This window comes from Oryzias latipes, chromosome 4, assembly GCF_053564925.1.
Source record: "Oryzias latipes strain Hd-rR chromosome 4, Olatipes_Hd-rR_3.1".
NCBI lineage: Eukaryota > Metazoa > Chordata > Actinopteri > Beloniformes > Adrianichthyidae > Oryzias > Oryzias latipes.
Window position 1 is genome coordinate 11,586,250 of NC_136240.1, and position 16,212 is coordinate 11,602,461.

Genomic DNA, 16,212 nt, shown 5'->3' on the forward strand with positions numbered 1-16,212 from the left:
AATGTGCAAATAGCATAGGCCTTGCATTATTGTGTTCTTTACAGATCAGGCGGTTGTATTTACGAGTCTTAGTCATATCAAAGAGTTACAATGACATGGAACAACAAATGAGTTTGTGTTTGTGATGGCTGAGGTCAGTATGAGCAGATGCAAATTACCAGTGCACCTGAATCCAGCAATTGTGAGTTCTATTAAAGAAAGCACAGAAGTGCGAGAATGCCATGCAGCCTCTGAATGTTGACCATCAATTCTGCAGAATAAAGTCAGAATTAAATGTTTTTTAACCAATTCTGGGATGGATGTTTGTGGTAGGTAGTAGTGAGCAAGAAGACATTAAAAGTCATAGTTGGTTGGAGCCCCCTGTCGGAGATGATGAACTTTGGCTATGTCCGAATTCTTTCACTGCTCAGTCCATAGAGCACTATTTTGTAGTGCTGTCTGACTCAACAATTTCTAATGCCTTAGAAATTTCCCACTGCTCACTAGATACACAAATATAGACCACAATGCATTGCATTTGAACAATTTTTGCAAAAAGAAAAAAAATAGTGAGCATGGTGTCTGAATTGCTTTTAAAATTCAGTCCTATTCTATATAGTTTTAAGTACCGTAGTTCGGGATTAGGGTGGGAATTTGGACATAGTCAATGTCTCACCTTCCAAAGTGGCTAGTGAAACAGTTTTTCTACCTGCCAAATTGAAGAATTACCTACATTTGGTGGGTGGGCGTGTGTTAATTTAGATCTTTGTAAATGGGAAATAAAACAATAAACAGAAATGGTAGCATGTGCCAGTATTTGGGTCTGATGTTTGTGTAAATCAACAAATGGAAATGTATTTCTTTACCAATTAATGACAGTTTGCTTGTATGAAAATCCCATTTTGGTTAAATTTCTTTGGGCTTTGTTGGTTGTAGTTAATTCTGAATACAATGATACACAATATAGATAAATCTTTATTGTAATTTAAAATAGACATAACTTTAAAAAAAAACATTTTCACATATACAACCTTACTGAGTACAAGAGAAGTAAAAGAGATCAGGCCAAGGCATTAGTTTTTCACATTTGAAAAACAGGTTTACTTTTTCAAAGGTCACATCAAAAAAGGCACCCTGACTGCAGTTGCTTGTTCTTGTTATTTGTTGTGGTCAGTGTGACTTCTAAGGTCAGTACATTTTCTCTGTCCATTGTAACTTTCTTGGAAAATCTACCCGCTTGCCTCCTGGTCCTGAATGTTCCTCATTGGTGACAGGTTGTGCAAACATCATCTCCTCTTATTATTAATAATTTCAATTTTAAAAAACACAAAAAAACTTTTATTTGTTGATATTTGGTATCCAGCAACAAAGCAGATAACATACTGTTGGGAATTGGGTTCAACATTTGATGTTACAAAAAACTGTCTTGGATTTTTAACTTTTGGCTCTCATATTGTCGGGGCGGAGGAGCAATTCTGGAATTCAGGTTGTCTTAATGTTTAGTTAGAGTAACTGTTTTAATGTGTGAGCAAAATGCTGAAGAAAGTCTTTTAACTTCATTGTTATTGCCCTCTTTTTCCTTTGACTTCATCGCTGTTAAGGGTGCAAAGCTTAACAACTCAAACTGCTTTTCAGATAAAGACAAATAAATATTTTTTGGCCTGAATTTAAATGATCAGAGTAGAAGCTTTCAACAGCAGCTTGCAGCAGAAAGACTGTTGCAGGGTTAAACTGCATAAAACTGAAATGCTGCTTCACAGTTTTAACTCTGGACCTTGTGCACCAGAAGCACGCCTCACCCTTAACGGTTCAGCCAGCATTTTTCTTAGGAGAATTTAACACTGTTTGTGCAGATTAGACAGTTTAACTAATCAATATAATTTAATAGTAGCTTTGGAACTATGGCATGAACTATGGAAGACAACAATAATGTACTATTAGTGAGGTTGTATTAAACCTGTTTGTCGACAGTTATATGTCTTGTTTAATTCTGGTCCCCTTTACGACAGTTTCCTGTGTGATTGCAGTGAGCAACACCCTGCCATTATGCCCCCTCAGGAAAAAGGGGCACAGCCCACCCCCCTGAGCCCAGCTATCTCAATTTATTTGCTAAGGGAGCAACCAGGTGAATATTACCTCTCAGGCAGCACCATGTCAAAGCCTGTTATAGCCCCACACTACCCCAAAATCTACTGTCCCCTTTCCACATCACTCTGAACCGACCTACCTGTCTCCGGTTTACCTCTACCCCAACACCTAGCTACACTGCTGGAGGCTGGGTGACCTTGAGGAACCAGTGGTTCGAGGTGGTGCTTGGGGAGGTTCATACCCAACCTCCCCATGCCCACATCACCTTTATCTGTTTTGTATGGTGCTTTTCTTTTATTGGTATAGGTGGAGTTCTTCATTTCTTCCCCTTCATTCTACTCCAGATATGTTCAGAAGACAGATGTATGGTGTTTTTTGTTGCCACCACTTCATCCTCTCCTTCCTTATGTATTTTCTCCTTTAACTGGTGCCAACAAGGTTGGGTACCATTGAAGAAGTTTCCTTGAAGGGTTGGATAAGATGTCTACCGATCTATTTCAGTGGCTGTTTGAGTACATGCACTTGGAGAGTATAACATTTAGTAATTAATTAATGAGAAATGTTCTTTACTCATACTTATACAAACAGTAAGAACTTCAAAATGAAATTGGTTTATTTTTCTCTATGAGCGGTTGACTTTCTGGTTTTCAAAATTCTTAATACGACACGAAATAAGATAGTTTTCAAACCTTGGTCTTTAAAGACCCACTCTGATTAAAATGGTGTTTTTGGTGTTTTTAACATGATCTTGTTTTTTCTGATGCTGGAGGGCCTGTATGAAGAAAATTAAGTATAAAATTCCAATTTAAATGTTTGGGAATCAAGAGCAGAAAAAAAAGCTTTTTGAAAAGGCTTGTAGGTGTAGCTGTTTTACTACCTTCCTCAAATGCCAAAAATGCTTATAAGTCACAGTACGATTTACCCAGTCACACACACTCATGGTTGAATTGGTGACAGAAGTTAGTTTTCTCTTATTGTATTTTATCAAGAAAAAAACATGTCCTCAAAGTTTTTCTTTTTTGAAATTGTGTTGCTCCCTGTAAGGATTCAGTGGTTTGGTTTTCTTTGTCATGTTTTTGGTTTCCTTGTCAGTCACACCTTCAGGTTCATGATCCACAGCTGTCTTCAGTTCAGTTAATTGCCCTCAGCCTATTTAAGTGTCTTGGTTTCTGTACATCCTTGTCAGGTCATCTGCTCTGTTTTTGTCACAGTTTTGTTTCCCCTCATAGTTTTGTTATGTTTCAGTTTGCTAATTAAATGTTTTAGTTCCTGTCACCAAGCTTGGTCTCCTGCATTTGGGTCCTCCACCACCAGTTCGTGACACTCCCTTGGCAACACCAAACCTTAATATGTTGAAAAAGTTATTTTGAGAGTGCAACGTCTAACAGTAGTTTAGCTATAATCTGTGTGTAAGTCTTTGGATTTGGAGCTGACACACACCTAAAAATAAATTAAGCTGATGATTAGCAACAACTGGCTACAGGCTTTGTTGTATAATTTGTTTCAAGTTAAAACTGTCGCAGGACACAAAAGGAATGACTTTTGCACTTGCTTTAATGACATGTAACGCAACATATAATTCACATGCCTTTATATTTTATTTAAGTTTACAACCTTGGTTAAAAAACAGAGTATAACATGATGCAAAGTTATAAAATTATGCACACTGAGCTGTGCAGCGACAAGCAAGATGAGCCTCTGCGGTCTCCCTCAAATCAATGCTCTTCTCAAAGATGCTGTTGAGGCCGTCATTACGATTTAGATTTGTACCTGGAACAAAAAGGATGATACAAGGATTTCAAAAAAAGGAAACTCTTTTTCTTCATCTTTCCTTCCTTAAATATGTTTAGCTGTTAACTTACCAATGGGTAGACAATGGTATCCGACATTGACAGTGGTTTTTCTTGTAGGCATACAGCCGGGAAGACAGCGAAGCACAGGCTCAACAGAGTAGCATTTAGAATCTTCCCCTAAGTGGTTGACCTGCTTCTCCAGCTTCACAGACTCAAGTTTCATGTAGCACTCTGAAAAGGTGTTGAAGTGAGCCATTTAGAACATTTAAGATGAATTCAATTAGTCATATTCAATGTTTTGTGCTGTTCTGTGTTTTGCAATCAGGTAAATGTTATTTTGAAACATGTTAAGAAAGAAACAAGCTAAAAAAAGAAATAGGGTGAGTGTTACCAGAGGTATGGCGGCAGCTCTGTCCCGACAGAACCCAGGAATGAGCAAAGGTGGTTGCATTCTTAGACACTCGCTCGTTGGGTGTGCGATACTCTTCCTTGACTTCACCGTCGGCCTTTCCACATAGTCCACAAGTCTTTCCTCTCATCCAGTCGGCAACTTGAACCTGTGTTACAAGAAGATATCGAAGTGTTCAGACCTTATTGCATGTTACGATAAATGTGAAGCTCTCAAGGTGATCTGATTTTCTTAATCACCTTCACTGTAGTATGGTTGAAGAAGACCTCCTGAAGACCATGGTTAGGTGCATGCAGAGAAACACCCTCAGCCTTCTCTCTGATCTGTATATTGCCTAAAAATGATTAAAAAACGGGTCATTAAAAATGTGATGTTTCGGCCTCAACATTGGAAGATCAACATTTCACTTTAAAAGGAGAAAGCAGAAACCTGTTGAATGCTGATAGGGCATGTTGGCAGAAAGGATTTCCACGCTGTTGACTTTCACCACAGTAGCATTGTCCCTTAAATAAATGTCAATGTCCCTGTTGAAAAACATTTGATATATCATTAAAGATCTATTCTGGCCTTTCATTCTTTGCAGTTGAAATAAAAAAGCAGGCTGCGTTTTACATGTTTTCAATCTTGACATTAATCTCGTTCTGTTCTGCAGTTTGGTCTCGCTTCAGCAGAACCATGAATTTGAGTTCTGATGTGCAATCTTGAGCCAAGACCTGGTAGCAAGAATGGGGCATCTCATTTTTGTATTTTTTGTTGTTGAACGTGATCAAGCTGTCATTGACCAAGATGCACTGAGCTGGAAGCAAAAGAAGAAGAAGAAAAGCAAGTGAACTACTGAAACAATCGTGTAAACTCTTTAAGAACAAATGTGGAATCTATTGAATGTTTTCACCAGCATGGGCTTTGGTGAGCATGTAGGACAGTTTGCCAGGCCAGCTTTCAGGATAGGCCTCCAACTCAGCAGCAGTTTCTCCAAGGGGTAAAGAAATTGGAAGACCCAATCCAAGTTTGTATAGAGTACTCTGAAATGTTTAATAAAAGAAAAAAAAACATTATCTTAATTAAAGTAAGTCATTTCATTTACAAACATGTCCTAGTGTCTTACCTGAGGTGTCTTCAGTGTAACATTTAGGTTTGTCTCATTGACAGCAGCTGTCAGTTGGATCTGTTTTTGGAAGTTTTTGACTTTTGCTTGACTTACTCCATTGCGAACAGCAATTCGGGAAAGATACTCAGAAGCCCTAGGAACACAAACAGGTCAAATAAACACTTTTTTCTGAATGGCTCGTAATTTGGGACAAAAAGTTGAATAACAGAATGTTGTATGTAACAACCAAGTCTGCTGAATCTAAGAAAAACAATTATTTCAGTGCTTTTACCACTTGGCGTATCTTTTCAAGCCCTCAGGGAGTCTTTCCCAGGTCATTTTCAATCGAGCTGCAGGTTCTTTTCCGACCAGACCAGTTTCAGCGATGATTGAAGCGTTGTACTGCTTGCAATCAATGCCCCATGTGACCCTGGTCTGTAAAAAAATAAAATCATCTAAGCCATCAAGTATGATATCATTTAGTCCTCTTCCTTTTTAGATCTGTTGAAGTATTTTACCATGATCTTGTGTTTGCTCAGCATTACACCATCGGCGCAGATTCTCCAGTTGTCATTTTCTGTCAGGTTAGCAAAAATAATTTGCACTCTGGAGTTGTCCTTGTCGTAGTATACGGTAGCCTGGTATCCCTGGTTCTTGTGGTCAGCTCGTTTAGCATGGATCAGAATGGTCACTAAAGAGTCAACTGTATTGGAGAGGTACCTGACCTAGATGTGGGGGAAAAAAATAATTACTTTAATGCAGTGGTTCCCAAACCCTTTCTGCAAGGCCCCCTTTCTGAAGATTAGAATACCGTATTTTCCGGACTATAAGTCGCACCGGAGTATAAGTCGCACCAGCCCAAAAATGCATTATAAAGTAGAAAAAAACACAGATAAGTCGCACTGGACTATAAGTCGCATTTTAACTTTCACAACCTTATATGACACAATCATAGCAGACTGTTTATCTAATAATTTCACAGTAATCTTTTCTCAAACTTATTTATTTATTCTTTTCATGAAGCATCATTGGCTAACTAATACTCTGTTTTCATCCTGTATTTGTAGAAACAGTTTTCATTTTTATTGCATTTCTGAATCTATGAAATCATTGGAAAATAGAATATTATGTTGTTAGCCTTCAAGATCTTACTGTAAAAAAAGTTTGCTGATTCTCTGAGTCACTTAACATACTCTTAACACTTAACATACCTCATACATCAAATTGACCCAGGAACATCATCTCTGTTCCTCACAAATGAACATAACAGGAGGGTTAACAATGTATTTATTTCAATTTAGTTCTAATATAAGTCGCTGCGGAGTATAAGTCGCACCCCTTCCCAAACTATGAAAAAAAGTGCGACTTATAGTCCGGAAAATACGGTATTTTTGAGCCCCCCCACACTGACACAAACATACAAATCCTTTGTTTCTAAACTCCACCGCCCCCCTTACAATACATCCGCGCCCCCCCCCCCCCCCCGCCCCCCACTTTGGGAACCACTGCTTTAATGTTTTTATTACATTATCTTCAATAGGCCTTAAATAAAAAAATAGCAATGCATTCTTATGTTAAAAGGATCACAAGTAGCTTTGCAATGCGTATGTTCTGTTTTGAAATGCTTCTGTACTCTTGGTTCTGAAGATTTCGGTTTCTTTTCACAGTTTTACGTCTGACTTAAAGAAATCTTGATTTGACATCCCACCTTTTTGTAGATCGATTCAAAGCTGTAAGCACTGCTTTTGCTCTTGACACGTTCTGCTGAGATGGAATGCTGTTAAAGAAAGAAGCCATGAATTAAAGACTTTTTTTTTAAATTAACAGAACATGATGACACTTTTATTCTCTATAAACTATACACCTGATGGATGTGGTGCTTGGTGAAGTTCATTTCATACAGCTCTTGCTGAAATTTAAAAACAAGTGAATTAAAATCATTTCAACTTGAATATGTGTCTGCTTTTTCTATGTATTTAATTGTGCCTCACTCTGGACATAGAGCTGGAGCTGGAGGAGCTGGAAGAACTGCTGCTTGACCGAACAGAAGATGAGCTCCTTGAAGGGCGGCTTGATCGGCTGCTGGAGGAGCTGCTTGACTGCCACTTTGATGTCCTGTTGAGGACTTCAGCAAGATCAATTGTCTTGCTCTTGCGGCGAGAGGAAGAACTGGAGGAGGAGCTGGAGGAAGTCTTGGAGGAGGTCCTAGAAGAGGTCTTGGAAGAGCTTCTGGAAGAAGTCTTGGAAGAGCTTCTGGAAGAAGTCTTGGAGGAGGTTCTTGAGGAAGACAGAGATGAGGTTGCAGAGGACAAACTTGAGCGGGAACGTCTGGAGCTAGAGCTGCTTGAACTTGACGAAGTTGTGCTGTTCTTCAGACCAGGAGTCAGGATCTTCTTGAGTTTTAGAAGCACATTCTTATCCTCAAGAATTTCATCTTCTTCACTCATGTTGATAACTTTAATGATCTTATCTGTTGCTCTATCTCCAACTTGAACCTCGATTTCAATCCTTTCAATGGCTGGGCCTGGAGCTGAAATACAAACAAAAGCATAACTTTGCCAATATTGCTACAACTTTTCTTTGTTGGTGAAATCAGCCGATAAATGTAACTTACCTGGGGAAACCTTAAGAGCAAAGGAATGGTTTCCAATTACAGTGTAGATTGGGCTGTTTCTGATAAAGGATGCATTGCGAGACTCCAGTTCTGCACAGGCCTTGATTCCAAAGGTGTAGCTTAAAGCACACAGCTTCCACATGAAGGCTTTGGGAACTTTCAGTTTGCTGGCAACTTGATTAGGGGTTTTGCTAAACAGGATTTCTGATGAAGCGGACTGTAAAAGAACAAACTGTTAACTCAAAAGAAAAAAAGAAAAAGGGAAAAGTTGTAATGGAATTACACTCACCGAACTGTCCTCCACAGAAGAGGCCATCCTGGATCTCAGTGAGGTTGAGTTTTGTTTTGACAAATGTGTTAAATTTACGGCTGGGATCATTGAAGTTACTTTGGCCGCTTCAAGGTCTTCAACATTTCTTGCAACGGCGTACATGTCAAGCCTTTTAGAAAAAAAAAGGATGAACAGAAGAAAAATTTGGTTATTTTTTGAAAATGTTTAAATATGCACTACTTTGTGTTAGAAATTGTGTTCATACCGTGCAGATGCAATGGTATCAACACCCTCAACAGGCAGGATCTGGAAGTTGAAGTTACCCTTAATCATGTCTAATCTTGCTGCAAACTTTGCTGGAGCAATTGAGTGAATTTTGGCTCTTGACACCAAAGAGGCCTGGAGGAAAACTGTGTTCACACCCATGACTGCATATGTGTGCATGGAAAAGCTGTAAGGAGCAGAAGGAAACAACTTGAAGTTGACTTTGATCTCTTTCTTTGACAGCTATTGGGTAACCGTATTTAAGTTTTCTAAACGTGCACAAGTCGGTCACCTTGGAGCAATTGCAGCCTTAAAAGAGATATCAGACTTCAAAAGATGAGCAAAGTTGATGTTTTCAGGCAGAGGTGGGGACACACTAGCTTGCACTAAAAAAAAACGTTGGATTTCCTTGTTAGTATGATTTAAATGTCAATTCTGAATTCTAGTGCACCAGAAATACTTACCTTCCAATGATGCAGCAGCCACAGCAGCGCTATACAAGCTGAGTTCCATTGGGAAACCAACAGACGTGGGGATGATGCGACGAACCTCAGCAACCAGCATTGGTTTGGAGTACTGCTTTGTGTAACCAGCTAACAGAGCGTCCAAAGCCTTTTTGCCATAAGCACGAATATCAATTGCATTTGCAAGCTATAGCAAAAATTGGAGGGAAAACAGGGAAAAACAGGTGGTTAATTTTAAAATCTATAAATTAAAAATCATATGTAAATATGACAAATACCATACCTGAACAATATGTTCCACCATTGGTTTGTCAATGTTAGCAAACGCCATCTCCTGTCCCAGTACTTTCACATATGCGGAGGCCAGAGGCTGGCTCGATGGATAAGCCTTCCAGTCTGAAAGCTATGATAGGTAGAAAATGACAAATTAATATCAGAAAATCTTTGTACAGCGTTTTTGTCAATTTGCACAATTGTTGCTTTTCACTCCAGAGTAATCCTCAAACTTACAGCCTTAATTGCTTCTTTCATTTTAGTTATTCTGTCTGTAGCTGGACTGTCATTAACTTTCAAAAGAGCCTCCTGGATGCCCTCAGTTCTCACTCCAACCTGAAATAAACAAAAAGGTGAAATTCATTGTAAAATGAAAAAAGTTCAGTTTCCTAATCATTTTTTGAAGTAGCTTAAAAAAAGTTGGTAAATACTTTTTTGAAGTTGGAGTTGGAATTAGTAAATACTTTTAGACTTGATGCATATATTTCTATTTTAATCCAAAACAACTGTTCAGCATAGCAGCGAAGACATGGAAGACTCAGACCTTATTCTTATTTTTATGTTCTTACAAAGTAAATTGATATTTTAGGTGTATTTCTTCAGCATGTATAACTGGATATCATACCTCAAAAACATCTACAAGAGCTCCAGCCAGATAAGTACGAGCTTTGGCCATCACTGTTCTTGGCAGTACAGTTGCAGCATCATTGATGTAGAAAGCACTCCCAGCAGCACCCACCATCCAAGGACCTGGAAAGGCAAAAGTAGTATTGTTCAAAACACAAACCACAGTCTGCTTGGAAAAAGAAAAAATAAACACCCCGTTATCCGTTAATCATCTTACTGTAATAGGCATCGTAATGGAATGCTCTGCTGAAGCGATAGCTCAATCTCTCAAACTTGGGGCTCAGGAGCCTTACTGCAACATTGCAGGCAGCAGCACTGGAAAGAAAAAACAATTATAAAGCTGCAAATGCTGAAAAAATAGAGCTAAGATGATTATATGGGCTCTTACACAGAGGAGTAGTCAGGTGAAGTGGTTTTGGTAATGGCCTTCATGTAAGAGTAAATAAAACTGGCAATCTGCAGGTTTGATTCTTTCAAAAGGCTCTGTGCAAGAGTGGTCACCAGGCCAATGGGCAGCTTAGTCTCAAAGAGCACAATGGCAGAAACCATGCGAAGCTCTGAGTGAAGTTCCTTGTTCATGAACAGCTGAACTGCCATGTCCTGGATCTATTTCAGAAAAGTGAAAGCTTGAAGTATGCCACCTCAATCCGGTGTGAAGTGCTTTATCGCTGGGGAGATGGGTTGTCTTACCATCTTGGGCTCCCTCTTTGCAATTCTCCTCAGGGCCAGAATGGCTTCAACGTGAACTCTGTGGGGAAGATTGTTGGCACTGCTGCCAAAGCCAGGCAGAAGCTTCATAAGTGGCTTCAGGCTACCAGGATGTCCTGCATTGCCCAGGACTTTAACAGCACTGATGAGCTCATCGTAGTCGCGTCTTTCAAGAGCACGGATGATAAGTTCGTGGATGGGCTGTGTGTGAAAGAAGTAGTTAGCAGTGAAATAAATAGGTTTCAGTGAGATAAAGCACATTTGCTATACACACCTTCACAAGCTCAACGGGGCAAGAGGGGAATTCAGTACAGTATTTGTAAACCATGCTGCCAAAGCCAAGCATGGATATCTCACGCAAAACTGGGTTTTCTTTAACCTTGGGGGTCATTGCCAGGCCCTGGGGAGTTTCAGAAAGAAATCATTGAAATGAAATCGCTTCACTGTCAGTGTGTCAAACTTCTACTCAAGCACTTACTTCTACAAGTTTAAGACTCTCCAGGTCAGCAGCCACCAAATGCAGAGATGATAAAAGAGCCTCAGCAGCTTCAAATGAGGTCAGATCACCAGAAATGATTTTCTCCTTGATAAATTTCAGAGCAACATGATTGCCAATGGCAGGGATGGAGCTCAACAACCAGGTCCTAGGGAAGGAAAGGTCTCTTGGAGAAATATTCCTTTGTACAAATGCTTTTTCTGAGCCTCCTCTGAATGAAAGTGGTCTTACCTGTAATCACTTCTAGCTTTGTACTGATCCCAGAGGGCTTCAATGCTTTCATATCTGGCCACACGCAGCAACTGGATGAGCTCAATAAACTTCAGAGGGGAATCTTCATGGGCCTTTCCCATATTGAGGGTTACCAGCTTATTCAAAGTCTCAACAATCTGAGAATGAATCACACAAAAATTATGAAGTCTTTTACTGCAATACGTAAATAAAGAAAAGTTTGTTATTTTTAAGTACCTGAGCCTCAGCATTGCTGATCCTCAGGAGCTCAACTGGCGTTTGGAGGAGCTCGCTGCCAAACTCGTATTTCAGTGATCCACGAGGCAAATAGTCAGCACTGATGGGTTCCACTGGAATCTTTTTGATTTCCAGGAAGGTGAGGGTTTGCCTGTGAATAGGACAAATTCTCTAAAGGTTCACCGGTTTAATGGACACAGAGGAGTCCCCTTTGCATCATGCAAAGCAATGGTTTCTAAACATTTTCTTTGACTTTTGTTGTCATACTGCACACCCTCTCACTCATTTGCATTGTACTTTAATTATTAAATAATGCAAGTGAATTGGAACTTTTGGAATTCTTAAGCCAAATGTGTTTTTATTACCTTTCTGCTCTACTCTTTCAAGTTCAAAATTTGACATACAGCAAATTTAATTTGTTGTTTGTCGGCCTTGAGGATTGGATGTTTTTACTTTTACACTTGCTGACTTGTTGGGATGTATCGTCAACAACTTCAGCAAACACCCACCAATTTTTCAAAGTAGATGCTCTAATGAAGGCAGTATTCCATATACCTTAGATAATGTACTGTAGAGGTATGTGAACCCCTGCTGGTGAATCACTAATGAAATGTACGTACTTGGCTTCCATCTGGGCAGCGCCGTTCAGGATGTTGATTGGTGAGTACTGGATGAGCTCTGTAGCTGTTGCCTCTAAGAGTAGGGAACCAGTAGTTGAGGGCTTCATGACATAGTTGATGGCTGCTGCTCCTTTCATTGTCTTTCCACTCTGTGTTAACAAAAACTTTGTATCATCAGACTTCAGAAATTGTGTTTTTTGGCATTATAAAATGAGGGCCCCACTTACAGCCTCGCATTCAGTACAACTTTCAGTGTAACCTGCCAATCCAACATCTTTGTAGATTCTCTCCTGACAGTGGTTCAGGTCTTTGGTCTTGGACAAGTGGATCCTGTCAGCCTTTGAATCCTCGCTGATAACGTAATGAGTCTTGCACACACCCTGAGTTCCAGGCTAGTTTTTTTTTTTTTTTTAGATCAAAATATGCTTTCTTAGTGGATGAAGCAAGAGTAGATGAAAGAACTTGTTCAGAAATGTGGTCATTTGTACCTCTTGTAGCTCATACACGTTCTGAGTTTTCTTTATGTTCAGCTGAAGGATGTTGAGGAGTCCTCTGTAGATGTTTAGAACACTTGTAGAGATGCCAGGGGGGGCAAATACTTTACCCACCACACCGTTGGTATATTCAAACTTAATGGGTGTCAGCAGCTGAGCAGCCAGAGCTGTGGTGAGCTTGCTGGCCGGACGGAAAGTCTCTCTGGGCCAGATGCCACTGTACTCGTACAGTGCAGGCTCCACCAACTGCAGAAAGCATGGCCATTAATAGAAGTTAAGTAACAGCAAAATATCTGGTTGGTCTTGTAATGAAACTCTGTTCACATATGAAAAATCTCCTTACTTTCATGATGAATGTGTCAGGTGCTATTGGGCTGATCCAAACTCTGCTCTCAATTTTCACTCCAGCTCTTGCCAGACCCTCCTCGGGAAGGCCACCCAGAAGATGTGCTTCATATTTGTACTCATAGGTTTTCCCAGGGCTGAATTCTGGGGCTTCAGAAAATAAATCACATTTAAATAGCAGTTGTATGATGAAATAATTGCTCGCTTATCTTTGAATTGGACATCTTGAAGGAAACTTACTGAAGCTCAGTTGGTTGGCAGCTGCAAAAATGAAAAAATAAAATAAAATAAATGCACAGATATTTGAAAACAATCAAAGCAAAACTGTCAGAACACTTTTTATTCTTATTTTTAAGTTATTTTTCCATCTCTGACAGAATATATCCATGAAAGTAATCCCCTCAAACATTTATAACAGTAAATTGAATAAAAATAGGGCATTTTAATGCCTTATTGTCCAAACTTTACATCCATTTGATCTCAGAATAAAAGCAGATCAAGTTTTAAATTCTTTAAAGCATACTCACCCACAAGGGCCAGAGAAAGAGCAAGAATCAGCCCCCTCATGATGAGCTGTGATCGAGTGCAGCATCTGTCTTCCTTTTAACACCACTTTCCTTGGTGACGCCATCGATCAAAATGTATCATTAACCAGATGTTGGCCAGCATTGTCACTGGTGTTATCGTGCCCTGCTCAGTGAGATTAGACTGTGCTGTGTAAACAGTAAAATAAAAATAAACGCTGTCTCAACCTGACTTTATCTAGATGGATGGATGGTTTCCAGATTTGTGTTTCTTTGTATTTCTCTAACATAGAATTATCATTTATGAGCAGAGCCACTTACTTTTTTTTAAAGAATGATGAAATTGTCATCTAAAGAACAACGAAATCAGATGAGCTCTTAGCTTAGAGTTGGTTTAACTTCTAAAATAAATACTTAAAATATTAATTGAAAATTAGCTTGTATATAAAGATTAATTTAAATGATTCAGCACAAAGTCAGAGTGTTCTAATTTTTCTGCCCACCTGTTTGATTAGCCTTATTAGTTCCTAATTATTTCATAGAGAAAAGTCCTCGTTTTGGGGAAACTCTCGCCGTAATAACCTGATTGTTTGCTTCAATAGGTTTTGATCATTTTGGAAGAGGAAATTATGCAGTTAGTCATTTTTGGACACCAAACTTTCATTGTGTGCATAAAGCACAAAGTCCTCTAAACTGCATTCTTAACTCTAAATATGAAAATAAAGACAAATATGAAAGTTTTGATGTTTTCTAGCATTTGTGTAGGGGTGTGTAGGGTTAAGAATACAACTTATCACTCCTGCTTAACTAGAAAACATTTAAGTAGAACCTTCATCACTGTCAGTCATGGGGGATGCCAAAACTGTAAAATCTTAATCAGACTTTTTTTGTATTGATGTTTGATGAAGCTGACACTCTCCTAAAATTTGAACTAAAATCTTTCCCTTTTACCCATATTCTGGGAGGTGAAATGACTTCTACAGGCAAACCTGTGCTTGCGTATGATTCCTTTTTAAATACCCCCAGAATGTCAGGAGGAAATGGGTCAAATTGACCAGTAAATAACACGAAGACCATGCTCATTCAGAGACCTGTAATCAGGTTTGACATGCCCTTTCATTGATATGTGTCAATATTTGAGCAGAGTTTAGTTTATCTTAGCTGGAACTTTCATTCTCTACAAATCTAGACCTTCGGTGTTAATTTAAAGTTTTATGGAAAAGAGGTCATTTTTATGCTAAACAATTGTTATCTTTTCTTTTTTTCTGACCAAAAATTATTTTATAAAATAAAGTGGGTCTTCAGATCTCTGAATCCTTTCTATCCATGAGTATTTCAATGTATTTAAAAGTGTATTAGCCCTGTGACCGACTGGTGACCTGCCCAGGACGTCTCTGCCCTCGCCCACGAGTGGCCGGGATTGACTCCAGCAGCCCCGTGACCCCAAAAGGGACAAAACGGGTTTAGAAGATGAATGAATAAAGTCTGGTTGACAAAAAATATTGAAGAAAAAACACTAAAAAACAAAAGTATACATTGTTTTTGTCTACTTCAGTTCAGATGAATCAGTGGTTTCCACACTTTAAAGATGCCCTCATGAAATTGTTTTTCATCAAAGTATCACACAACCAGAAAAATGGATGCTTTATTTGCACTGTCCAATCTTTTTTCCTAAACCTTTTAGTATTCATAGTTTAATTTGTTTCTATTATATTTTATACCAGGTTCATCCTAAAGTTTTTTTTAAGTATATAAGAAAATATCATGTGTCATGGATTTTTGTTTTCATTCTGGATGGATATCACTGTGAATAAAGAACATTTTTAAAAGGAGTTCGGCTCCACTGTTGGAGTTTTCAAGGTTGCAAAGAAAACTGAATATTAAGTGAGCGCAAAATGTACGTCCATGAACGATAATTATTGTTAAATACAAAGGTGGGTAATAGCCAGAAACATTATGTCACTACATTTTGTAAAAACTACACTCTTAAGAGTAGTTTGAGTACATCATGCTGTGTACTTGATTAGATTATTGACAAAGACACTCTGACTCAGGTAAAATGGTGTGGCGACCTCAGGGTTAGCCCCGCCTTCAGCTCCTAAGACTCATGGGAAGTGGGGAATCTTGGGTGTGCAGTTCCTAACCATGAGTGAGTGAGTGGGCCTGTGAGCAGAAATGACCTCCATGCAGTTTGACTGTTTGTGTGTGTGTTTAAATAAGTGGGCATTGATGGAAAGAAGATGTTGCAATCTGATTCTCTGTCCACGTCTCTCTCCCTGAGACTGTTCGGAGTCGTGCAGTGTGTGCACCGCACAACTCGCAACGCAGCTATTTAACCCTTGTGCTATCTTAGATGACCCCACCCTTACATTGATGTGTTCTCCCTACCATGAAAAAGGTGGATAAAGGTGGAAAGATTTCATGTAATCCATGGACACCAGTGAAGATCACAAATCATTGAAGAAAATGGGTCTAGATGACCCAACTCCCAATGTTAAAGTGCCTAGGATAGCACAAGGGTTACTTAGCAGCTCAGCTGTTGTTTCCCTGCCACAGTGACGTGCCAGCTGAGTCGTTACAATAGACTGTACTCATCTAATATCTCATAGTTTGTTTATAACTTGACAAATAACTATATTGTTGCTGTGCTGCTAAAAGTTTGGCCATGACCACATAACCACAAGAAAT

At 39.1% G+C, this 16,212-nt stretch overlaps 1 protein-coding gene across 1 annotated transcript; it reads right to left on the bottom strand.

Moving 5' to 3' along the window:
- Nucleotides 1-3,606: 3,606 nt before the first annotated feature.
- vtg2 (vitellogenin 2) lies at nt 3,607-13,577 on the bottom strand. The gene is given in 34 exon segments (NM_001104840.1): nt 3,607-3,837; nt 3,930-4,091; nt 4,252-4,417; nt 4,509-4,603; nt 4,699-4,793; nt 4,882-5,065; nt 5,162-5,291; nt 5,375-5,510; nt 5,649-5,791; nt 5,875-6,081; nt 7,065-7,133; nt 7,221-7,265; nt 7,348-7,886; nt 7,971-8,187; nt 8,260-8,410; nt 8,507-8,692; nt 8,798-8,891; nt 8,970-9,156; nt 9,253-9,372; nt 9,480-9,578; nt 9,868-9,992; nt 10,087-10,184; nt 10,258-10,475; nt 10,560-10,778; nt 10,852-10,977; nt 11,056-11,221; nt 11,305-11,462; nt 11,542-11,692; nt 12,162-12,310; nt 12,389-12,553; nt 12,650-12,901; nt 12,999-13,150; nt 13,241-13,261; nt 13,528-13,577. Coding segments are annotated over 34 exon segments (5,178 nt in total). The 5' UTR covers nt 13,568-13,577; the 3' UTR covers nt 3,607-3,724.
- Nucleotides 13,578-16,212: the final 2,635 nt, after the last annotated feature.